The 26,675-nt window shown below is 38.7% G+C and overlaps 1 protein-coding gene across 6 annotated transcripts in view; it reads left to right on the top strand.

The window, feature by feature from the left end:
* Positions 1-26,675, top strand: part of ST7 (suppression of tumorigenicity 7) — a 252,290-nt gene that overhangs the window by 124,852 nt on the left and 100,763 nt on the right. For all 6 annotated transcript variants that reach the window (XM_030308290.1, XM_030308283.1, XM_030308285.1 and 3 more), the window contains exons 2-3: positions 6,278-6,360; positions 17,904-18,063. In XM_030308290.1, coding sequence (XP_030164150.1) covers positions 6,278-6,360; positions 17,904-18,063 — 243 coding nt within the window. The remainder of the gene's footprint in view (positions 1-6,277; positions 6,361-17,903; positions 18,064-26,675) is intronic.

Consider the following 26,675-nt stretch of genomic DNA (forward strand, 5'->3'; position numbering starts at 1 on the left):
TTTGTAGGGCATCCACGTGTCGCATAGGACAAAATCACGGTGCAGGTGATTTACTTCCTGGGCTGTGGTCTGTACCCCAGTGGTCGGCACATAGAAGGGGGTGCACAGTAAGTGCTGGTGAACTGCTGCCAGCACTACTTTTACACAAATACGTTCCACTGAGTTTCCTCTGCTTTCTACAACTGGACCGGTATGAGGCGTCACATCACAAAAGGAAGAGTAACATAAGACATAACTAACAACAGCAACAATACATATTATCTGCTAAGGTTTGCTGTGTTAGGCACTTTATCTAGACTAACACATTTAATCCTCACAACAACCCTGTAACAAGCTAGATATTATTCTTATTGTATGGACAATGAAACAGCCTCAAAAGTAAAGATTTGTGCTTGCGTTGAGATAAATGTTCCTTTATTTACTAAGAAAAGTGAGCAAACCAGAGTCTCCTATTCCATAAGTATCCTTTTAGTTAGGCTGTATTGTACATCTACTCATTGCATACATTTGTTAGTGAGAAGTCCTCCCTAAATAATTTTGGAGACCAAATGGCAGCGCACACCCTTACGTTTGAGAAATACGTTTTGGACCCATTCTAATTTGTCTTCTCTGAGAATAGCCATTTGCTATCCATCAGTCAGTATTCCGTGTATTTGTATGGCAGGCACTATAGAAAGTAGTTTCACACATTTAGCAGGAATTCCCCACTGGTGCCTCAGCAGACATGTGCAAGTCTGTGGCTCCTGTGCTGCCTTTCCCTGTCCTTCCAGGGGCATGCACCTGCCAGCCCCTGAGCTGCAGTACTCCATGCAGAATGCCCTACAGCTCTACCTCTCACTGTCTCTTCACCCCTGCAGCCACAGGCAACAAACATATAGATAACTCCTGATTTATCTTACAAGTCTCAGACAGGAATATTTTTCTTGGCAGAAATTTTTCTTGATCTCTTAACCCCTTTTCTAATCTGATGTTTGTGTATCCATTTCTCATTTCTTTGATATTTGTGTATCCATTTCCTTGCCTCCTTCACCCTTTGGATTGTGAGCCCATTGGCGGCAGGGGCAGTGCTCCCCAGCATCTGGCCCCGGGGAGGCATCCAGTGAGTCTGTGCTGAAGTTAGGAGGGAATGCAAATTTCATCAGAGCCTCAGAGCAGCCCTCGGAGGGTGTGGGACCTTCCGAGGGCCACCACATCACAGTGGATTTCACATTTACAGACCAAGTCTCCTAACCCTAGTGTCTTTCCCAAGGATAATGGTTTTACCTAAAATCTCTTCAATTTTTTTTCATCCAGCCTAAGCAAACTTCGTTTCTTTAGCTTTTCTTCCTAGGGACTTTATTTCTAACATTTTCAGTGGTTGGTGATTGTTATTTTATAACTTTTCCAAGTTTTTCTATTTCACTTGCCATATTTTAGAAAGGCAGTAAAAGGGACACAGGATAAAACAGACCCAGAATTTTGGGTGTTACAGACTTTATCACACTGCTTATTCAGTTCTTTCTAGTCAGTACCTCCAAGTCTTTGATGCTGCCTTAGCCTTTTCACTCCCGCCTGGGCTTCTCTGTGTGAGGTGAAGTATGTCTGAGGAGACAAACATAGGGTTGTGTGTTCACTCTGTTTTGCAGAAGGTCTTTTCCAGGAGCGTGGCTTGGGGATTGCTCATGCTCTAAAGAATCTCAGGAAAGGCTATTAATGTCCCAAGAGACAGAAATGTGGTTGGCTCCATTCCACAGGATTCCCGGGTAAGCGCTGCTCACAGGAGTGATCCTTTGCTTCCCATAGTTGACCTATTATCTCTTCTCTTCTGTGATCCAGAGAGGTCATTTAATTTTCTTTAAAAAAAGGTTTTTTTAAGATTTTTTTTAACATTTATTTATTTTTGAGAGACACAACGTGTGCATAGGGGAGGGGCAGAGAGAGAGGGAGACACAGAATCTGAAGCAGGCTCCAGGCTCCGACCTGTCAACACAGATGTGGGGCTCAAACTCATGAGCCATGAGATCATGACCTTAGCTGAAGTTGAACGCTTAATCGACTGAGCTCCCAGGCACCCCAATTTTTTTTTTAATTAAGTAATATCTTTGCTCAATGTGGGGCTCAAACTCACAACCTGGAGATCAAGAGTCTCATGCTCTACCCACTGAGCCAGCCAGGCGCCCCTAGATCATTTAATTTTCAATCCATGGACCCATCCTTCCTACCTTGTTTCTTCTCAGGGCCATGCTTCATTCCTTCCCATTTGCTCATTAATTAAATAAGAAGACCGTACTGAGTTGAAGTTCAGCATCATCAGAACGCTCCACGATTCAGTCCCTGAGGTGCTGCCCCTGAGTAACTCATGTGGTGTTTCTGAGCAGTGACCTGTTGGGAGTGTTCTGCTGGATCAGATGAAAAGCCTTATGATTTATTAATTGTTGTCTCTGGGTTGAAATAAGACATTACTGAAATTATATGAATCTATTCTTCACAAAGCTAGAAGTCTGTTTGTTTTTGAATTTGTTTTGCTTAGCCCCAGCTGGTATGGAGGAGACAGTGATGTGTCTGTAAATTTCAGGAGAATCCCATTTACGTTTCAAAGAATAAACTCCACAGTTTTCTGCTCCAGTTTTTAGGTACTTTATCAGGCCCTCATACGTCTTAAAAAATAATTGCTAGTGGCCATCATTGCTGATGAAACTAGGCAAGGTATTCCTTGTTTTAAGGTGGTCTGGTCTGCAGTGTGCAGCCCTTCTAGATTAACGAGGGAATCTTCAACTAGACTCTCCTCTCTGTGTGCCTACCTGCCTTCCCCCCCCTGGTGCTGCAAACACCAGTAATAAGATTACAGGGAACTTATCTTTAAAGGTCAGAGGTAAAAATAAATACAGTATTAAAAGCATCCATCTTTTAGTATCATTTATTTAGAGTTCTTCTCCTTTTACAATGAAAGGCTTTCCATTTGCTCTTTTGTTCTTTCATGCTTGTCAGCAATATCTGCCTGCCCCTGTGATGCCGCGAGTCAGAGCTTGGGAGGCAGGACTGCTGGTGTTCAGGGCTTTCCTCGTATCCAGCTGTGAAGTAACATGAATAAGAATATTGACCTCATGGAGCTGAAATGAGAATTAAACTCTCTAATATGTGAAAGTGCTTTGTTATTAACTTTAAAAAGTGTTGATATTTGTGCCCAGAATTGCCAAGTGCCAGGTCTTAGTGATTTGAGCGAGGATGTTCAATAAGACTATGAGGTTAATAGATTCTTAAATGAGCACCTCCCGCTCTCTTAAGTGTTTTCTCCTTCTCTCACTTCTCTATGTGTGTCTCTTCCTTTTAATGACTTCATTATCTTTTCCTACTCTAGTAGCTTTCTACAACTGGATATAACAGAGAAGTACCTTTTAATTATTAATCACTGCTGCTATATAATCTTGAGTAAAACCAAATGGGGACAGTGTTTAGTTTAATCTCTTTAGAAAACTCACGTATTGTTTTTTTTTTTTACACTGATCAGTTAGCTATTGAGTCTTTTGCCCACAGTGGATTCAGTGTTTTCAGTAGAAAATCTTTACAACAGGGCTACTAAAGCACTTCTTATTCAGGAACATCTTTTCTCTTTCTTGAAGAAATGGATTTCATAGAATTTTATACTCACTTTGTCCCTGGAAACCTACTGAAAAGTATATCATGGAGATATGAGAGTTCATTGCTATAAAATAAAGCAAATACTATGTTTTGGTGACTTTTTAACAAGTAATGGGGAGGGGCTGCCTGGGTGGTTCAGTTGGTTGAGTGTCCGACTCTTGATTTTGGCTCAGGTCATGATCTCAGGGTCATGGGATTGAGCCTTGCGTCAGGCTCTATGCTGAGTTTAGAGCCTGCTCAAGATTCGCTTTCTTTCCGTTTGCCCCTCTCTCATGTGTGCACATTCTCTGAATGAATGAATGAATGAATGAGTAAATGGATGGGAATGTGGGGTCATTTATAGTGTAAGGATGGAAATTTTGAGAATTTTAGACACTTCAGAATTCGACCTGGTTTAATTTTTTTCTTTTAAAAAATCTTCCTTTTTCCACTAATGTGCTTAGGAAGGAACAAATCACTATGTCTTTGGGTTTTTTAATGGCCAAGCAAACCCACCCTTAACTCAGCTGTACCCCTACAGCCCCAGACTGATTGCTTCTTCTGTGCCTTTCTCTATTTCTCCAAAAGAATCCTCTTAGTCAAATTGTGACTATCAACTGAGCACATTATGTTAGTTCAGATTCTTGAGATTACAACTGACAGCCCACAAGTCAAACGAAAAAATTCATTTAAGAGGAAGCACCGGGAAGGATGGTTGGTAGTCAAGAAGGATGGAATTGGTGCATTCTTCTACATCTGTTTCTCTGTAAAGGGTTGACAGTTCAAGCTCCTAACTTCCTCAGCCTGTGCAACCATTTGGAAAGGCTGTGATATTTTCTCAGCACCTCCAAGCAAGCCCCTTCCTCTGCTGACATTGCCCTTCTATCCCTCCTCCTTCCTGCTCTGGTCTAGTTAACTCCCGATTATTCTCCTGCACAACCTTTCCAACCCCCAGCGCAAAGTGCATCCCTTTTCTGTGTTTTCATAACAGCTTGTGCTCAGGATTTGACTGTGTACTTGGTAATTGCTTGGTTACTTGTTCGTTTCTCACCTAGACTGTGGCCTTCTAGAGGGTCAGAAATGTATCTCATTCATGCTTCCATTCCTTGTCCATAGTTTCATTCATAAACAGAGAGAAGTATTTGTTGAACGAGTGAACATGGGATTGTGTTCATGTTGGTGACTTTGCCTTGTGGGCAAATGTGGGCCTTGTTGGCAAATGCCAAAGCCTTTTCCCCTAATGATATCAAAGTCCTATTTCTAATATTCTTCGTTCTAAAATCAGGCCAATGCGATCCCCTTCAACAATAGGTTCAGTAAAGAATGTGAATATGCATGCAAAAAGCTCTTTAGGTCAGTTGTTGTTTTGGTAATAATCAAAGTTTCATGCAATATCTCAATAGAAATGATAATGAAATGTGGAAGTGAACCTTATTAAGTCGGCAGCCAGATCAACAATATAGTTCATATGAACAGAGTGGCAGAAATTGGTCAGGAAGGTACCCGACTACACATTTTTAGTGACTTATTTTTTATCTTTCTTTTTATTGATCCAATTATTTTGATGAGCCGTCTAACAGCCTTTTTAAGTTAGGTGAAAAAAGTTTTGCTAATTCATGCTAACTTTGTCAATTTGTCCTTCCTTCTTAGGAGTAACAATAGTCTTAAAATCTTTAATAACTGCCAATATACTGTTGACCCTTGAACAACACGGGGTTGAACCTCCCAGGTCTACTTACATGTGGATTTTTTCTGAGAAATATGTATAGCACTGTAAATGTAATTTTTTTCCTTATGGTTTTCTTAACATTTCCTTTTCTCTGGCTTATTTTATTATAAGAACACAGTATATAATACATATGACCTACAAAATGTGTGTTAATTGTGCATGTTATTGCTAAGGCTTTGGTCAGTAGTAGACTATTGGTAGAGTTTTGGGGGTAGTCAAAAGTTATATTCAGATTTTTAATTGTGTAGGGGGTTTGTGCCCCTAAGACCCCATATCAGTCAAGGATCAACTGTATTTATTTTCCATTTGTTCTAGGTTGAAATATTCCTTGTTGGTTCATCAAGAACTCTAATGTGTGGGTCTCATGAAACATATAAGGATCTTTTCTTTCTGACTGACAGTCTAGTAACCAACTTTTTTTTTATATGTTTATTTATTTATTTTGAGGGAGAGAGCATACATGAGCTGGGGAGGGGCAGAGAGAGAGAGAGAGAGAGAGAGAGAGAGAGAAAGAGAAAGAGAATCCCAAGCAGGCTGTACACTAGCCACACAGAGCCCGATCTCAAAAACTGTGAGATCATGACCTGAGCCAAAATCAAGAGTTAGACGCTTAACTGACTGAGCCCCTCAGGCGCCCCCTGGTAACCAGCTTTGATTTGACTCCTCAGTGGTTATGAATCCATGAAAACCATTCCCAAGGATAGTTTTGGGAGGCAGAAACTAAAAAGCTGCTCTTTTCTCTTGTATGTAGCTTTTTTCTTTCAGGAACTATACCTTGACACCTAGCATTCTGGCCTTTGTAATGCTGAACCATTTTAATGGGACTTTGTGATGATTCTAAGAATTTTTGTCACCAGAAACAAATGATTTCACCACAAAAGAAAAATGGAAGTCTGTTTTATTGACATACTTATGCATTCCTTATTTTTTTCCCTCTTTTTTTTTTTTTAGTGAGCATGTTTTTGAACACATTAACACCGAAGTTCTACGTGGCCCTGACAGGCACTTCCTCACTAATATCAGGGCTCATTTTGGTAAGTAGTAGAATCCTTCCTATTTAAAAGCATGCTGATTACTTGTATGTTAGGATATGTACAGGCAAAAATTCTGGAAGAATACATACCTGCAACTTACAGTGATTATCTTGTATGTGTGTTTATGTTGTGTAGTTGGACTTATAGAGGCCTTTTACTACCCACATTACATATTTCTAAAATATTTAAAAGAAAATTTTAATAGTCCTGTATTGCTTTTGTTGAAGGGGAAAAACAAAATATAAATATAGTGGAAATTAAAGGAAGACAATTCTGTGTCAAATTCTAGTATCTGAGATACTATAAAATACACGTGACTCAGTTCAACGAACAATGTTTTTCATCATTCTTCTCAAAATGGATTATTGGCCATACTCAAAATCAGTAGAAATAGAGCCCAGTTTTTTAAAAAATGGATTGAAGTAGATGTGGCAGTTATAAGCTTTTTTCCCTTTATCAAAAGTTACATTTCCCTATTTCTTCCTTTCAAAAATTCCAGTAGGCAAAAGCAATGATAATCATTTCTTTGGTTCCATTAGTTTATGCTCTAAATAGTTACAAATGTGATGTTATAACACCTGAAGTAGTTTTTTTTTTTTTTTTTAATTTCAGTGGACTTAAATAGGGCCATCTAACTCACTGTAGTCATGCTAATATAATTAAATGATCTTTAAGGAAAAAGAGGTTTTAGAATTTTTTTTGTCTACATATAATGCTGTGATTACTAATTTTTATGGAGACAAGAACAAGAAAGATACTACAGTGTGGATGTTAAGATCACTAAGAAAACATAAGTTTTAGGAGAGAAGGGCACAAAAATGTGGAACAAATAAATGCATAGGTGAACCTACAACAGTAGAAGGTTTCAGAAGCTTGAGCTTACAGGGAGCCAGAGTAAAAAGGTAGAGCAATATATGCAGGGCAGAAACCTGCCAAGAGCTTAAAGAGATGGTGCTGGTATGGGGGGCATTTTTTTGTGATCAGAGCATATTCAGGTTACTCTTGCTCTGCTGTATCACATGGGTTGTCTGGACTCGAGGGATGAGATGCTTCAAGTTGATATTACTGGACCAGGAATGTGAAGGACACCAGCAGTTGCTGCTCCAACATGGTTATATAAGTGGAAGTCCACACAGAAAGCCCAGTGCTGACTGCAGAGAGCAAGCAAGCCAAGGTGAAGGGAGGCATATTAAAACTTCTCTTCGAACTGGTTTGAAATAAGGTGTGAATAGTAATTGGTACCCTATTACCTCTTAAATGCAGGTCTGCACACCTATCTGTGTCTCTGAGGTCTTCTCTGTTCCTTGGGGACATGAGAAAAACAGACACTCTAGAGAATTGTTCTTAAAGCTGTAAGGTGATTTACTTAACTCATGTTAGTTTGTGGCAAAGCCAGGTCTAGAAACTGTGTCCTCAGATTCCCACCTTGATGTTCTTAATGGACTGAAGAAACTTCAAACTTGGAAAATGCTTTCAAATGCTTGATAAATGATTAATAAGTATGTGCTGAAAACATGGCAACCTTTTATCATGTATATTTTTGGGGGGGAGAGGAGAAGGTATTATAAGTCTTCATCTAACAATTATTTACATTTAAAATAATATTTTAATATTTTCTTTCTAAAATAGCTTTGAAGTATTTTTTGTTTAAACAGAAAAACGTGAACTTTTAGATACAGTTTGAAGAGCAGTTTCATGCTGAAACCAATAATTCACTCTGATGCACAAAGTAGGTTTTTGTTTGTGTATTCCTCTCCCAGGGATGTTTGCTTAAGAATGTTACCCACTTAGGTGGTGCTTCCTGTGTGCCAGGCACTGATCTAAGCACATACATGCTAATTCATTTGCTCTTCGCAACTGTATGAGGAGGAGATTGCTCCTGTTGTTTCCATTTTACTAATGTGTAGGCCGAAGAGGTAGAACAGGCAAGTCAGCAACCTGCCTTAGGTCACATCGCTGGCAAATAGTGAAGAGCAGGATTTCAGCCCAGGCAGTCTGTCACTCATTTCACCACCTTCTGGTTAGGTTCTCAGCTGTTTTTCTAGCTCGCTGAACAAACAGCAGGTCTGGCTTGGGCTACAAACTGATTGCCAGAGTGTGGGTTATCCCCTTTCACTCTGGTAAGCAGGGCCTAAGCAGTCAAACTTTTTAACTCCGGGAGGTGAAGTCCCGTCAGCTTACTTTTACAAGTAAAGGGATTTCTGTAGACTGTGACCACCTTTGCAGGTCCAGGCTGGCGAGGCTTTCTCCTGGTGTGTGGAGCGCAACTGCTGAAACCTGACAATCACTGCTGCACCATCTCAGGGTGTATTTGTCTTGCAGCATTCTCAGGAGGCACAGGATATGTCCGACTGATGTGAAACTGAGCACTGGAAACCTCTGATGTTTGAAGATTTTGAAAGGCCTTTCTCAAAAATGTTTGTCCTGAGGGCAAAGTCACTACAATGTGGAAATAGCTCTTGATAGCTTTAGGCTCCTGCTTTAGAGATTATTGGCATCAGTGTTATCCTGCCTTTGGGGACTCAGCTTTGCTAGTCCTTGAAATGTACCCAGGGTTGAGGTTCCTATTCAACCACTATTTTCTGCCAAGTGTGTTCATGGAGAGGCAGCATTGAGGTAAAGGATCAGGTACTTAGCGGTTTGTTTCCTGGCAAGGAGAGACAATTACCTAATGACTTTCCCCTGAACAATGGAAGGAGAGCCAGGCAGTGAACGCTGAAAGTGCAGGTATGCCCCTGGGGACATGGTTGTTTGGGGACCTCAGGATTCCTATGCTGGAGACTGAAACTGTCATGCAGTGTGATGTCTTAGGAGGAGAGGGGTAAATACAAACAAAAATACCCTGAAAAAGTCATCTAACTGAACAGATATACACAAAAATAAAATGTGTTTGGCAAATGCTGCTGTCTTTTACACTAATGTGTTTAAAAAATAAATGAGGACTAATCAGTGTGTATTTTTCTAGGTATCACTGCTAGTTCTTAATTTCGCAGGTTGAAAGCCCGCAATGAGTTTGTTATGCCACCTACCTCTCACTCTTCCCTTCTGGTCTCATGCCCACATACCCATCCGGCCAGCTCTCTCCCTTGCTGAACTCCAAGCGGCCTCTCTGCCGTCTTGGCACCAGCCTTTCCATCTCAGTCCAGTTCCAGCCACAGGAACTGCACCTGTCATCACAGTACAAGCCCACCAGTTTAGTCTTTTAGTTGTTCTCGCAAGGACATGCCCAGTCTGCTTGAAGTAGCCTCTCTGGGCAATGTTTATTTCAATGGAGAAAATTTCTGGGTTTTATTTTTGTTTTTCAGAGTGGTAAGATGGTTATGTGGAGAAAATGCTTCCTTTAATTTTCTTAAAATGTTGGTAGAATGGAGAAAATGCTCTATGTTGTATTGACATTTATACGTAGATCCCTGTGTCCCCATTAACATGAATATAGACATGCCCTTATACCTACATTCTACACATATATATTAAATAGCTATAAAAAGAGGCCATCCAGGGCATAATTTTAAAAAGTGAGAATCAAGAACTAACAGGGGAGGAAATTAGAATAGTAAATAAAAGACTTAGCTCATAGATTACATGTAAAAAAACTATATTTTTGGGAAAGTATAGAAGAGATGATAATTAGGTAGGAATAAATTATATCAAAGATCCATTTATTGAGTTATCCCTCTATGCCCGGTATTAAGCACTTTGCATATTTTACTTCATTTAGTTCTCATTGAAATTCTAAGTGGTAGATATAACAGTGGCTTTATGCTGTTGAGTATAAGCAGACACAAATGTTAAATAATTTGACCAAAGTTTTGTAGCAGACAAATGATAAAATTTGAATCCTGATCTCTCTGACACTGTCCTCCATCCTCAAAAGTGAGGGAGTGGGACTAGGAGATAGTTATGGCTTTCAACTTTTCCTTGTCTAAAGAACTTGACCTGCACTTGAGATAGCATTTTAATTGACAGGCATATGAATCACCCAAATGATGGTGATTCCGAAGCTAAGAGTAAAAAAAAGACTTGGGGAAACTTGATTGGAAGGGCTCTTGGGATGTGGGAAACTATATATAAATGTCAGGCTGTGTTAATTATGAAGAAAGTTGTCCCTTGGCTGTAGTATAAAGAATGAGAGATGCTGTGGGGCCATATCATAGCCAAGTCTGCAGATAATGGGAGAAAACTGAGGCTCATTCAGCTTTATCAGATTACAGATTCTTGGGGTCACCATAAAAATTAATGCTTTTCCACAGGAGACCAAGTAAAGCACCAGGCTAAAGAGTAGACATATGCCTGTCGGGGTCTGACTGTGGACAGGAGTATTTGAGTGGATAGGATTAATGATTAGACATGGCAGAAGTGAAGAAGGAGAACAAGCTGATGGCAGATAAAGGGACAAACTGTCCTTTTGGCTTTATCAGTTTATGTTTGAGCACATATTGAGAGGCTTGAAAATCATGCGGTTGCAGGGCTCAGGGAAGGAACTCACAGAAGCCATCCAATCTAGGTTTTTGATTTTGTTTTTGTTTTGTTTTTGCCGCTATCGCTCCATTTAAATGTCAAATGTCCACACTTAAACATCAAGTTAAACATCAGGCATCAGGGGCACCTGGGTGGCTCAGTCGGTTAAGTGTCTAGCTCAGGTCATGATCTCACAGTTTTGAGTTCGAGTCCCACATGGGGCTCTGCACTGACTGCTTGGAATTCTTTCTCTCTCTCTCTCTCTCTCTCTCTCTGTCCCCTCCCGCTTGCTTGCGTGTGCACGTGTGCACACACACTCACTCTCTCTCTCTCTCTCTCTCTCTCTCTCTCAAAATAAATAAACCTAAAAACCAAAACAAAACATCAAACATCAACACATAAGCATTGCATATGCCCAGTGTTTCACAAAGTCACTCATGAATTATCACCTTTGACTTCTGTCTGCTGCTCATCACTTTTTTTTCTTTCAGGATTTTATTTAAAATCAAGTTAGTTAACATACAGTTAACTTTATTTGCTTTCAGGAGTAGCATTTAGTGATTCATCACTTACTTACAACACCCAGTGCTCATCACAAGTACTCTCCCTAATACCCATCATACATTTAGTCCATCCCCCCCACCTTCCCTCCAGCAACCCTCAATTTGTTCTCTATAGTTAAGAGTTTTTTGTGGTTTGCCTCCCTCTCTGTTTTTATCTTATTTTTCCTTCCTTTCCCCTGTGTTCAGCTGTTTTGTTTCTTAAATTCCACATATGAGTGAAATCATATGGTATTTGTCTTTCTCTGATTGACTTATTTTACTTAGCATAATAGAGTCTAGTTCCATCCATGTCCTTGCAGGTAGAAGCCATCCAGTTTAAACCAGTAAAGACTTATAGACTAGGCATCCAGAAAGCTTATGACTTGCTCAGGTCACTTTGCTACATAAGGGTGGAGTGAGGACTAGAATTTAAATTTGCACTGCTTTGCCATAATACTAGTCTGCCTCTCTTAAAGGTGTTGATTAAGAAGGTGGATAACAGTAATATCTAACAGTTGATGTTTTCATTTTAACAGAGCCACAGAAATGGGTCAGGTAGGTAAGAAAGGAAGGAGAGAAGGAAAAGAAAAGAATAAGGAAAAAGAAGAGAAAAGAAAGAGAGAAGGAGGGAGACTACAATCTTCTCTGGAGGAGATATTATTTTCTTTATCCAGTTGGCTGTGGGTTGGGTCATATTTGGCCAGTCTGGAACAGGGACCAGCCTTTACCACAGTTTATAATGATACTTTATGTGTCATCATTTATTGCTTTTGTCCTCTCTATAATGGAAGCTTCACAAAGACTGGGACCCTATCTGTGGTTTTGTTTATCTGTTTGTTTTGTTTTTATATCTCTGTTTTGGTAAATATAATGCCTGGGTAGATTGTTACAAAATATTTGTTAAAAGCACAGAGTTCCAGTGCGAGGATGAATTAACTGATTGTGTCCGAATTATCTGGGGAACTTGTTTAAAGTGATGGATCTGACCACCACTCCAGACCAATTGAATCAGAATCTCTAGAAGGGCCTTGAGAATAGCTGCCATCACAGTATGACCTGGCAGGGCCTGAGGCACACGGTGCAGGATGGCTTCTACCAAGGTCAGTAGTCTTCATGACTTTACCTCAGGAGAGTGACCCTCCCCTCTAATGCTACAGTGGAAAAATCTCATTCTGGGAACAAACAGGCATGGAGGTGGGGATGGATCATTGACTGTTGACCTTGAAAAGAACCTCACTTCTCTGTCTTCTCTCTTTTCTTAAAGCCTTGGTGATCAGTGGCCAGGAAGTTGGGGGTCGAAGGGCATGAATACCAGTTCTTCACACAGCCCCTCTCAGCTGTTTCGGAGAATAGTAACTGAGGAGGGATTGGCTGAGACCAAGGAAGTGGGAAGCTAAGACCCATTCCATAGCACATCAGTATTCCTAAACAGAACATAACAGGAGCCAAAAAGGGGAAAAAAAGTCTGTCATGTGGAGATGAGGTGTACTCTGAAAGGGTTAGTGGGTACAGAGAAAAGGATATATTTGAGAAACGAAAAGATTATGTATATTATATAATCCATGCCCACTGCCTTGATTTATCTTGTTTAAGCCCTGAAGATCCCCCTTTGCCAAAAAACTGTTCACCATCAGATATGTTTCTGAACACTTAACAGCAGGTGTCAATTTTGCAGTCTTTCCATTTGGGAATAGGCTGCGGGAAAGTTTCAGATTTCCTCTTTAATCTCCATCATCTCTGTATCTATTCTCCTGTGATATCATTACCTACTTTAATCCTTAAGAAGCACTTAGCCAATTTCAGCCTGAGACATCATTATATTTCCTGTGGGTTAATGGAATTGGTGTGGAATTACTAAGGTGCTGCTCTATGGGAATCTTGAAGCATTTTTTAAAAAAATTTTTTTTTTCAACGTTTATTTATTCTTTTGGGACAGAGAGAGACAAAGCATGAACGGGGGAGGGGCAGAGAGAGAGGGAGACACAGAATCAGAAACAGGCTCCAGGCTCTGAGCCATCAGCCCAGAGCCCGACGTGGGGCTCGAACTCACGGACCACGAGATCATGACCTGGCTGAAGTCGGACGCTTAACCGACTGCGCCACCCAGGCGCCCCTCTTGAAGCATTTTTAAGTGTGGTGTAGGGAATAGGGAAGTCCCTGATTCACAAGGAGAAGTATTTTATATAGAGAGCATGCAGTTCAAGAAGACAGCTTATTGGCTCCGAAGAACCTAGGCATCTTCAGGAAACACTCAGCTTTTTAGGTTTGCAAGATAGACAGAAGGGTCTTGTTTGCTTGTCCCTGTGCCAGATTTTTGTTGCTTCCCTGTGGGAGAAAATGCAACAAGTTTGTACCATAGGTCAGCGCCAAACTGGAATCTCCAGCCCTAGTCCCAGTGCTTTTTGGTCATCCTCTCTGCTTCTGCCAAACAGTAAGGAGGAGGCCACAAGACGTTGGTAACTGGGTCCTTCACAAATGGGTCTTTATTTTAAATATGATCTGGGTCCCAGGTATAGCTTTTGGCACTTCTGTCCTGCAGAGTTTGGATCCAAGCCCCTGAGACCACTCTCACATTCACAGTGGCATCCCGCCTTCCTTATTCTCAGAAGACAAACCTTACCTGCATCTGCAGTGAGATCAGTGTCACCCACTTTATCCCTTTGTTACCTTCTGACATGTGAAACAGCTCACATCACACCCTACTTTTCAAAATAGAATGTTCCCCTCTATGCATGCATCTTTCCTTTTCTTCCTGTCTCAGAGCAAGAAATGATAGGTTGCCTTTTGAAGGCAGGGTGTATGTGCTTTCTGGGCTCCTGGCATCATGCCTTTTGGTCATTTGTACTCTTTTGCATCTTTTAGTGTCTCTCTTGTCACTAGAATCTGTACTCTTCCACAAATATGGATAAGTCTATCTTTTTTATAACAAACAAAAAGAACACAAAAACTTTCATTGGTCTTGCTGTTGATTTAGACTATCTCTCATTAAATCACCAGGCGAGCCCTTGTCATCCATCCATTTAAGTGTCCACCTGTCCATTCATCCATCCAGTGAACATTTATCTGTGTATCCATCCGACATTAACTGAGTGCTTACTGTGACCTTATTATACACATTAGATAACTGAGCCCCAGAGAATCAAGAGAACCAAACAAAGTCACTTAACTTGCCATCATGAAGTGTATTTACGTTTTGAACTTTCAGCTAGATGGGAGGGCTACTTTTGATTTAAATGCCCAATTCAGTTGATGCTTTTTAGTTCTCATCTTACTTGATCTGTAAAATCTTTGGGGTGAAGCATGAGTTGGGGAAAAGCACTAGAGGGGTTATATTTTTGAGACTATGAAATGGTAAATTTATATTTTAATTTTATAGTTATCAGATTAAAACCAGTTTTATTCCACTGTGACAAGCCCACTAAGCTTAAGCTTAAGCCCACTAATTTTACAATCTAACTTTGTTTATAAGGGCTCTGCTGTTTACATTGTAGGTTATGCACCAGAGAGAAGTATTCAAAGTGACACCAGATATGTGTGTGTTAAATAACACCATCTGCCCATTTGGATCTGTGCAGCTATTTAAAAATACTGTGGGGTGCTGGCCCAAAGCCTGTCATGTTTTGGGATAAGGGGCAGATTATTATGCTAGCCCCAGATTAGAAGACTTGGTTTGAAGTTCATGGCTGCAAGTCCTTTCCTACTTCTTTTTACTGGTTGTTCCTTGAATACATATTAGAGTCTCTGCCCTAGGGTACTAGGCACTCTAATATGGTATAAAGAAAGATCGTGATAGGTAAGAAGCCATCTACTGCTGTGATACAACAGACCTGAGCAGACCCCCTTTTTCTCTCCAAACAGCTGCATGAATAACCCAGTCTTTACTGAGATCTATTATTCCTGCATTAGAAATACTGGGTGGAAGGTCTGTCTCCTATTATAATGGAAATACCTCACCAATATGAATCACTTATACCTTAGGATGAATGTCCTGTTTGATAGACTACTTCTGTATTGATTCTAATAGCTAAGAAAGCAAAGGGACAGTAGAGTCAGAGGCATTGGGAAATTAAGATTTGGAAAGGGAAATGATTAGGCTACATCTGTGTTTCGATGCGCACTAGAGTTAGAAAAAGGTGTCTTGTTACAGGGCCCTGGTGAGATTAGGGGTACAGAGCTGGGGCTTCAGTCTAAACAGCTACTTAATTTGCTGTGTGACTTTGGTCATTCCTCATTCTTCATCTGTAAATAGAGACTGTACGTGATCCTTTAGGGTCCCTTTTAGTGCTGACATTCTGTGATTCTCCTGGAGAAACTGAGAAATCTAGAGTTCCAAGCTATTTTTTTTTTTGTTTTGTTTTGTTTTTGTGATGGGTATGGGCTATGTCAGGAGCAACCTGTGAGAAGCATTGTGATCTGTGGCATGGACTGGTAGTATCAGGGGCCACATCTGCATTATGTAACCCTGGAGCACAGCCTGTGCCTGGTGTGGAGCACTTCCTGCTATGTGACTGAATCAATGAACTAAGGCCTGGCAAGTGCCCAGGCAGCATAATATAGAAAGCAGAGCAAAGGCTTAGGGCAACGAAAGCTCTCCCCCACAGTGACTGAGAGCCATTGCCAGTTCTGTGCCCAGTGTTCTGGGTCCTTTGGAGCTTGTCTTCTCTTCTAATAAAGGCAAAGCCACGAATCTCTTGAGGGCTTTGTCTGGGGGTCAGGACTGAATGGTGAACAGCACCCTTTTTCACAATGATTTCTTGGGCTTTCAGCCAACAACTTAGCAACAGACAAGAAAATGCTGTACTAGCCTGAATCACAGATAAGTGAAAGAGGAGTGCACCAGCATGTCAGGTATGCTGTGCGTGGGAGGCATGTACATCATCAATATAATAAATGGTAGCTTTGCTATTACTTTTGAGAACCACACTTGCAATGGGCGCTGAGCTAGTTTCTTTTACATGGGGTTTGAAACTAGATGTTTTACCTGGGTGTAAAAATTGAGGAACCTTGAGAATGAATAATGAATATGATTTCCACTTTATAATAGAAGAAACTGATGTTCAAATAGATAAAATAACTTGCCTAAGGTTACAAACTCCCTGGACTCATGGTTTGTAAATTTACTATTCTTGAACTTTCTTCCTTCGTTAAGCAAGATCTCTTATTGCTAGCATTCCAAGTGTTATAGACTAGTCCTGTCCCTTCTTAGTTTTCATATCATAGTCTCCCCTGTCTGCCAGGTGAAATTACTTGAATGTCTTCACATGTGAAAATTCACATAGTCAGATGGGTAACTTTTTGGAATTAAATTAAACTCATGTTCTAGAATTGGAAACATTTGATTTGACTGATAGCTCCTTCTGATAATTCGTAGGTATTTTTTCTGCCTTAAAAGAGTGTGTGTGTGTGTGTGTGTGTGTGTGTGTTTAGTAGAGCAAATGAAAGACAACACTGATTTTTAAATAATAGCCCAAAGCCCATTCCAGAGTCGATAACAAAATCTTGTTCTTATGAAATAAGTAAGGATAAAGGTGATTAATTCTATGTTAGCTCCACATTCTGCATTATAAGAATATGGTATAGTTAACCCTGTGAGACTCTGGATATAGCTGATTCTTAAATTTCTTCTGTGTGATGATTTACGGCTGCTTAAGGCACAAATCCCAAATCAGACAGGGAGGAGAGGAAAAGATGTGGGAGAGAGCAGTTTTGAATCATGGTGGGAGTGTTCACTGGAGGGACCAAGGGGCAGGGAAGCAGGCTTGGGGGGTGTCACTTGCTTTCCCAGTGCTTATAAGTCCTGATTGCAGCCTAGTCATATGAGTGTTATTGCTTCTTTCCTTTTATTAATGAAAATTATTTCTTTTCTCCTTTGCAATTCATGGTACGTAATAATTGGTAAGCTGGTGAACTAGGAAACATTAATAGTGTTCAACAGATGCTTGTGCTTGTAAAGCACTTCTTAGCAAGGGGACATTGCAGAGTATCTCAGTAATTGAGTACCACCCATACAAGAAGTGGGATGCCTTTCATTCCTTCTGTAAAACCAGCATTTCTCTAAGGAAATACTTATTTTTAAAATACAAATAAAGTTTTGCTATCAAAATTTTTATGCAGGTATGGCTTTATCAGAATGTAAGGTGCCAAGAATTGGAATATTTCATAAACCGTATTTCTAAAACTTGCTTATTTGTATACATTTCTGGAGTTGTCTTTAGCTATGATGATTTTGTTATTAGAATATTCTGTAAATTTGGAGGAAAATAATATTGAGCAGCTCTTAACAGTGTTCTTTTATCCATGATTGTAGTTATAGATTTTCCTTGAAAGCCATTATTAAGTGGAGAAAACTACATTGAGAATTTAAAATGTAATTGGTGTTTTAATTTTATTAAACTTTAATGTTTAGAATAAATTAAGCAAAATTCTTGGAATAAAAAATTAAGTATTTAAGGTGGATGTAATTTGTAAATACAGCAAATATGTGTTCAGAAATCATGGACAGTAACAAGGACCATAATCACGTTTATTATTTTTCTATTCTAGATATTTGAATGGTGGTATTTTCGCAAGTATGGAACATCATTCATTGAACAAGTGTCAGTAAGCCACTTGCGCCCCCTCCTGGGAGGTGTTGACAACAACTCCTCCAACAATTCTAACTCCAGTAATGGGGACTCAGATTCCAACAGGCAAAGTGTCTCAGGTATGGAAAGTCCTTCGGTTTGAACATTATTTGCTTATTTTTACTAAATTATTATGACTGTAAGACAGTATAATGCTGTTATTTAAATATGAGACTCTAGAGAAAAATGCAGTTTATTTTCCCAAGGAGTTGACAGCATCTACCAGAGAAGTAGAATATAAGCATCACAGGAAAAGGAAATATTTATTTTGTTTAGCTTTACCTTTTCTCCAATTTGATTTAGCTAAGGATCATTCATTTAGGTCAGTGTTCCCAGCCTGGGTCTCCAGCCTCCTTGTCCCTAGTTTCTCAACCCTTACTGAATGTGTCCATTCTGTTGCATGCTAATTGCAGCTTATGCCTACCTAGATGTGATCACATCACTCCTTTGCTTAAAAGGCTTCCTCAGTTCCCATTATACTGAAGAGAAAGCCCAGATTCCAGATTCCTTAGCATAGCATAAATAGCATAAGCTGCTTTCAACCTATCTTGCCAGCACTGGCTTCAGTCACAATCCTGTCCCTCTCATTTTCTTTTTTTTTTTTTTTAATTAATTTATTTATTTTGAAAGAGACAGAGAGAGATCATGAACAGGGGAAGGAGAGAGAGAGATGGAGAGAGAGAATCCCAAGCAGACTCCACTCTCAGCACGGAGCCTGACATGGGGTTTAACATGGGGCTTGATCTCACAACCATGAGATTGTGACCCAAGCCGTTATCAAGAGTCCGACCCTTAACCAGTTGAGCCACCTAGGTGCCCCTCCTTTTCATTTCTTGAACATGTCATGTTTTCTCATGACTCTTTCCCTAAAAGTCTATCTCCCTCTCTCACGTGTTTGCCTGACTTTTGTAACCCAGCTTCAGTGTTACCTCCTGGGAAGCCTTCTCTGATGGGTTGTACAATATCTCTCCACCTTCACTGACTTGTAATATTTTTATCTTTAGCAAAATTTATCAAATTGCACTATAATGTTTTAGTTTACTGCTTTATTGCAGATTTTTTAGCACTTTGCACAGTATCTGCTCCATCACTGAAACTCAGTGAATGAACAAATGAGTACATTCAAGGCCTGTAATTTCTCCATTCATAAAAGAAGAAGGAAGAATAGGATTTCCTAGCTTGGTCTCTTTATTAGCTTAGTAAACATTTCCTAAGTCCCTAATATGAACCTGGCCTTATATAGGTTCTGATGAGTATTAGTGATTTTTAAAAAAGCCAAAGTTCTTGCCTTCATGGAACTCTTATCTACTGACGGAGACACAGTGGTAAGTGCTCTGATTACATGAGGGGAGCATACAAAGCTGTGGAGAAAAAAAGAGGGGTTCCTGACCAAAACTTGGAGAAGAAGTTTGCTTTTTGAAGGGGAGCACACCGGTTCTGATACTTGAAGGATGAAAAGGAAGAAATTAAAGAACTAGATTAGATCTTTTTGTTTTTTTCATTCTCCTAGAGTAACTCAGTCCACATTTCATAACTCAGTCCACCTGTCTAGCCAGGTGATAATCATCAAGGAACATTGCACATATATTTTATTTCTGGTGTTGATCCAGTGCCCTTTCAATAGACCCTTTGCCAGCCAGCTGTGAGTGGCAGTGGGCACCACCAGGTACACGTTGATTTCATCCTAAAGGGTACATGTGTGAGAGATGGCACCACTCAGGTAGCAAAATTGTCTGGGACTTTGTCAACGTACCTACTTTGTGAAAGAAACAGAAAGAGCTGAGCCAAGTAGAACGGTAACCACCACTGTAACAAGTGTGGTGCATTATTGTAATGGAGGGTCTTGGTCACTTAGTCATCATCACATCAACAGTTGTGGATAACTGCTGTCACTTTGCATCTGCCGTGAGAACCCAACAGATTAAATGTGCTCTGGTCTGATTAGAGTTACTATAGTCTTGGAATGGTACAAAACGTAGCAAATTAACAGATTGGAAGTGGAAAGCAGCCTCGTTTGAAGCCATTCTTCATTGTGAATACATTTTTATTTTCGTTAAAATTCTCTCTCTCCCCAATTTAAGTTTCTTGGCATCATTTCTATGAGTTTACACTCTTCTTCCTGTCACTATTATTTTGCTGTCTCTCTGTGGATGCCTTGAAGTAAGCCTTATGTATTATATAAGTCTTGATGGTATTCTTAGTGCTTTCATAGCAGTTTTTAGAGGAAGCACCTAAGCCCTTTATAAAAATATATTGAAAAGTAATAATCATGATGGGGTGCCTGAATGGCTCAGTCGGTTAAGTATCCGACTTCAGCTCAGGTCATGATCTCACAGGTCGTGAGTTCGAGCCCCATGTCAGGCTCTCTTGCTGACAGCTCAGCCTGGAGCTTGCTTTGAGTTCTATGTCTCCATGTCTCTCTGTCCCTCCCCATTCACTCTGCCTCTCTCTCTGTCTCAAAAATAAATAAACATTAAAAAACATTTTTTTTAAATCATGGAAATTCTCAGTTTTATTTGTACTGTGTTTTTACGTGGCTAAGATTGAGTTTTTGACTATTTTTAATTCAATTCCAGTAGTATTTGCTGAATATCTACCATGCATGCAATATTTCTATTCATTTCCTCTATAATAGATACAGCATTTATGATCTGATCTCATAACAATGTTTAAATAGTTACATTTAGAAAAGTGGAAATTACCTTGCCTAAGTATATTTGGGCTCTGTCTGCCCACTTCTCCTTGACATTTTAGCTAAAATTTGGCTAACTCAGCTCAACAAACATGCATGCTGGTATGGAAGTATCAGATATAGTGGGACTGACACTATTTTCCAATTCTCTTTTCCTCTGGTGATTTTTATTTTTGGATAAGAAAAATATTATTAAAGTACATTGTCTGTGTTTATCTCTACTCTTAGTCACTTTCTGTTTCATAGTCTTGTTTCAACTAAGTAAAAGAAAAAGAAAGTCCAAAACAGAGGGTAATCAATAATACATTTTCTTAAAATAAGGAATTTGTTTAAAAATCCTATCCCTTAATAATAACAAAATGGCTGTTGCCTTAATAATGAATAGGTGAATCTTTTGATTTTATTAGATCATGACAAGACAACTCTTTGCTGAATCTTACAAGAAATACAACATGGCTGACAAAGTCCCATGGATATTGGCAAAGGCAGTTTAATTGCTTTTTTGAGAAAAATCATTGTAAAAGCTAAAAATAAACTGAAAATACCAGTGATAAACATTGGTCTATATTAAGACTCATAGTGTATATTATACACTATGTATATACATACATACATACATACATACATAGTGTATGTAATATACATAGTGTATATTAAGACTCATAGCTCTTTTCTTAAAGAATCATTTGTTTTGGTTAAAAGCTGAAAGACCTGGCCTACTTAAGAATGGTTTGGAGTGGGAGAGGTGGGGGGGAGAAGGTGAGAGGGTTATGATTGTTACAGGGCAGGCTATTTATATCTTATTTAACTTTGTATCTGTACAAAGTGGCCTGAGTGCAGACTCTTTTAAAATTTGTAGTTATCTTTATCTGTGGGTCAGAGAAAAAAATGTAGTTAATTATATAACTTCTTAATGTAGCCAAATTTTAGGTTGTTTGGCTTAGGTTAACATTTATGAATATTTCACTTATTTCTCTTTATTTGGGAGCTAACCTGCCATTTTTCTTGATAAACCCTGCTGATGTATTTCCCACATCACTATGTTTCTCACTGCCATTTCTTAATTCAACTCAGCTTATGATTTGATGATAGGTAAGGACTTAAAGTGTGGCTAACTTCTCCCTGTCTTAAGGGGTGTAGGTTCTCAGGGACTGGTAACATTTTGAATTTAGGTTCATGGGAACATCTGTTTGATAATTTGCCCTGTTCTTGAGTACGGTGCCATAAAGACAAAGGTTTGCAGCATTCACCTTCAAGATATTTAGAAAAATTCAAGGTGCTTCATCACATGAGAAGTATCCTTGCCAAAGTCAAGTTTAAATTCTCTGAGGGGCTTTAGTATCCTCTTGCACAGAGCTGTATCTTTAGACAAACTCTGGTTATAGTTGCTTGCCTTCCTGTCTAAAATCATTTCATTTTAATCTCATTTAATCTTAATATATATCTTATATATGTACATAATATGTATGTGTCATATATGTATCTTTTATGTAAAACTTTTTATAAGATTTTACTTGGAATTCTAAATTAAAATTCATTACATTGCTAGAGGCAGTTCAAGCAATGATTAAATCCAGGTAATAAATTAAAGAAAAACAATGGAGATGAAGAAACTCAGGTAGAGTGCAAAGATATCCTGAGACCTTCATAGATCTTCAAATTTTCATAACACCAGAGCAAATAATTCTCCTTATAGAAAGCCATATAATTCTAATAATAATACCTCTACTCTTAGTGCCTACTTTCCACTTTACATTATTATCTCATTCAATCCTCACTATAGCCCTGTGAGGCAGATACTATTATTATCTCCATTTTATGGTTGAAGAAGCTGACATACGGGCAAGTTAAGTCATCTGCCTAAGGTCACAGGGCTGGCAACCTAGGTGGTCTCACTTCACAGTCCAAAGTCTCAAGCACTTAGCTAAAAAGTTCAGTCTAGATCCTCTGTGAGGTCTATAAAGTCAATACTAATGTAATTACTGAAGCATTAAAATAAATAAATTCATTAAAAACCTGTACTGTGGTACATGACATGATTTCAGAAGTGACATTAGCCAGATTTGCTTAGAAAAACCTCAGTGGCAGGATTGCTGATGGTTGAGAGCTCAGTCTCTGGGGTCAGACAGATGTGGCCCTCTTCTCAGCTCCATCACTTACAGTGTGTGACCTTGGGCAAGTTACTTAACCTTCCTTGGTATCTTAATTTGCATATGTGGGAATAACAACAGTATCTACTTCACAAAGTAGTTTGAGGAGTCAATGAGGTCATGTAGAAATAACAAGTCAGAAGACAGCCATCTATCAGTGTCCTCCAGATGAACTGAATATGAATGATGAATTCCCCATCTATGAATATGATGGGGAAGATGGCTCAGTCTCTGGAGATATGGCTGTGGGTTCAGTGAGGTTTACTCCTTAGCTCAGTGACTCACTTTTATGCCCAGGCCTTTCAGTGCTTGCATTTCAAATATATCCCTGGCAAAATCGCAAATTGCCACGTCCAGGATCTTTGGCATTGCTCTTTAGTCGTCTCAATTAGAGAAAACTCAGTTTGTCCTTGCCATGTCTATGCAGGTGTTGAAAATGATTCTCTTAGCCAACGCTTATTATATCTTTTAAAATCTTTTGCCACTCAAATTTGTGTTGTAGTATAGATTTGATCTCTATTTGAATGGTGAAAATGCCTAAAACAGTTTTAGTCTGTGGTGAACATTTATTTAATAAATTTATTTCACAATTTCCACATTATTTGGTCAAGTTGATTGGCTTAAGTCAAAAATGATCAATGAGAAATGTATGAAGATACAATAAAGATTTAACCATTTTAGCAATACTTGAAGAAAATAGTACACTATCTTGAATAGAGCAGATCAATAAAAATGGCCTTGAAACTCATCATTATTTATACCATTTCTGATTCCATAGAATTAGAGACAATAACATATTTGTTGAGTTGAAAGCTACCTACATGTTACTTTGTGCCTTTATATTAATTTTTTCAAAATAATTATTTTAAAACTTATGAAAATAAAGCTTAATTACTTAAGCAAATGGATATTGTTACTGTTAAGGATTAAGATTAGCCTGTGTGACGTAGAAAACTGGGTATTCATTTCTGAGACATATAAGCTAATAAATACATGGCAGAATCATATATCAGCTTGGGGTTAATCTTGATTGCCATAATACATCTGATTAAACTTTATCTAGAGCCTTTTTCTGTTGTACTTTGGAAACTAAAATGTTTAAAAGTATTGCTAAAAAGTGCTTAACATTTCCCCAGAGGAGTTTTCAAAACTGTTTTGCTAGTGGAAAATTTAATTGATGAAGTCATAGGATTTTTGAAATATGATGTTGCAGGGTAATAAGTCTGTTGCATGTAGTGGGTGGTTGTTGGACAGTCTGGATACCGGCCCTTAATCTAATTTGCTGTGAGCCATGGGGAAATTATATAGCTTTTCTATGCTTTACTCTTCTGTAAAAAGGGCCTACTACACGCCGCTAACAATTGTAAGGAATATAGATGACTTGAGCTTTAAAACCTCTTAGAGAAAGGCTCAATGAAAATCAAGCTTATAGCTATGACAGAAGTTGTTGTTGCTACTGTTTATAATAATAATATTACCATCATTAGATTTTAGATTCTGGGAAGGGGTGGTAAGTTTTTAGTATAATAAATTTTCCTAGGCTATGAATTAATAATTTATATATTTGAAGGCCCTGGGAGTGGAGATTCTATATCTGTTTTTTTTAACTTTTAGAAAATAAAGATTTTCAGAGTTAAATAAGTTGGATGTAGAGTAATATTTTCTTCCATGTGAATAAAAGCCCTATGACTTCAGAGCCTCTTGGTTTTTCTGAGAATTAAGTTCTCTTTTTCTTTGAGGACTGTGACAAAGGGAAAGTCTGTGGTTCTGTCAGTACATTGTTCTTTCTGTAGAGCTTCTTCAGCTCTATGCCCTTTTTATTTTTCTCCCAAGGCCATAAGCTCCTCTTGTTCTGTAACCAAGGACCTGGCAAAGGGACTAGTGCATCATAGCCATTCTATTTATGTTTAAACCACACAGTCCTTTGAGTGATGGGGTGAGCACTCTACAGGGGTAACTGAGTACAAAAGGCATGAAATAACGATCACTGAGATGGAAAGTTTTAGTAGGGAATTGTGAGAAGGAAGACTGAAGAAAAGATTGCAGCTTGATTTTAGAAGTCCTTGATGGCAGTAAGCGTTACTTTCTGTGTTCTTTGTCTCCCACATAAAAACTTACATAACCATCCCATTATCACAAAGGGGGGGAATCTATTGTGCAGACTTGGGAATTAAACAAGTACTATTCCAATATATATTGCTTCTCTTCCTCCTGAACTGCATTCTTGCATGCACGCTGGGGTCTGAACATTTCTGTCTGCATTTGTGGATAGAGACTCTTCTGTACTGCTACAGATGGAACCATAGGGAGTATGTTTATTGTACTGGGGCATATTTTTAATTGAGCTAGTAATATCAGCAAGTCCTTGATGGGGTCTCTGTCAACTTCTAGGGCTTCTAAAGGGCACTGAAATTGTTGATATTAATGGAGAATGCAACATTCCTTTTGGAGGTAAAATTTTAATTCTGATTTAAATAAAGAATTTATTTCCCAAAGACATGAATAAGATAAGAAACAGGACCTCATGTGGAAAAACCTTATCCTCTGGATATCTGAGTTTAACTCTTGACTTAAATCTTCACATTCTAATACAGTTGGCATTTGCAACTTTTGTCGGTATCACGAAACCATCAAGCAGTCTGATATTTATGGGGTATGTGCTCTATAGTGATTCTTGGCTGAGAGAGTTTTTGTAGTAGTGATAAGATTATGAAACAGAGTAGCGAAGAAGAAATTAACATAGCTATGACCTAATTCCAGGTAAAACTTTGACATGTGTTCATATTTGACCTCTAGATCGCATATTTCTTTAAAAAATTATACCTGTTTTGCACCAATTTGAAGGAGACATAGCTAATGAAGGGTATAACTAATGAAGACATTTCTTAGGTAGTTCTGTATCACATATTTTTTCTCGAAATATTTTACATCTGTTAGTGACTTAGATCCTCATTTCTAAGTTTCAGGGATACTTGAAGAAACAATAGACCGTATGTATGACACTTAATGTCAACAGTGACTCTTTTAAGAAGTTCAGTTCTGGAATAGAATCCATAAATGAAATGTTTTTTTTCAAAATGTTTGTAGCACCCCCTGCTGGCTATATTGTGGCACTTCCTAAACGAAGATTGCATCTTTAGTTTTGCTCAAAAATACTTTAGGTACATACACCATGTCTCTTTGCAGTTATTTTTATTTAGAAATAATTTCATTTGTATCCAATATATAATAGTGTTGAAATTTTAACTGAAGGTATTTTGGTTTAAAATTTTTCAAATGAGTATTTGAACAATGCCAATATAATAATGTATTCACTGGAGAACAATTATTTGCCCGTAACCTTTTTACTAATATTTCAGATGAAATTCAGTGGGGGAGAGGCATCTCCCCAAATGTTCCTGTTTTATTGCAAAAAATGTCACCATGGGCAACCTCTGTACTATCTGTGTACATGTTTGTTATATGCTGAATACAAACCTTGCAATATTCATGAAGCTTTAATTGGACTGCTTTGGATCTTGAAAGACATCCTTTGAGGAAAGGGTGGGAGTGATGAGGACCTAAAAGTTAAAATAGCCTTAAGGGCAGAGATCGTATCATGGTTGTTTGGCTCACCGGTGTGATTCTGTGATTTGAGACATAATCTGGAGTTCATTAGTGACCCCTCCCAGGGTCTTTACGTCTGTAAGAAAAGTAATTATTTAAGAAAAGCATAATTTTCTAGTTAGTGCCATATGAAGTGACAGCTACAGAATTTCAGTTTCTCAGGAACAAAATTCAAAGATGCTGAATTAATTGAACAAAGATCATTTCCTAAATGGTGAGTTAAGCTAAGTGTCAGAAAATGTAG

Source organism: Lynx canadensis, chromosome A2 (genome assembly GCF_007474595.2).
Source record: "Lynx canadensis isolate LIC74 chromosome A2, mLynCan4.pri.v2, whole genome shotgun sequence".
NCBI classification, from domain to species: Eukaryota; Metazoa; Chordata; class Mammalia; order Carnivora; family Felidae; genus Lynx; species Lynx canadensis.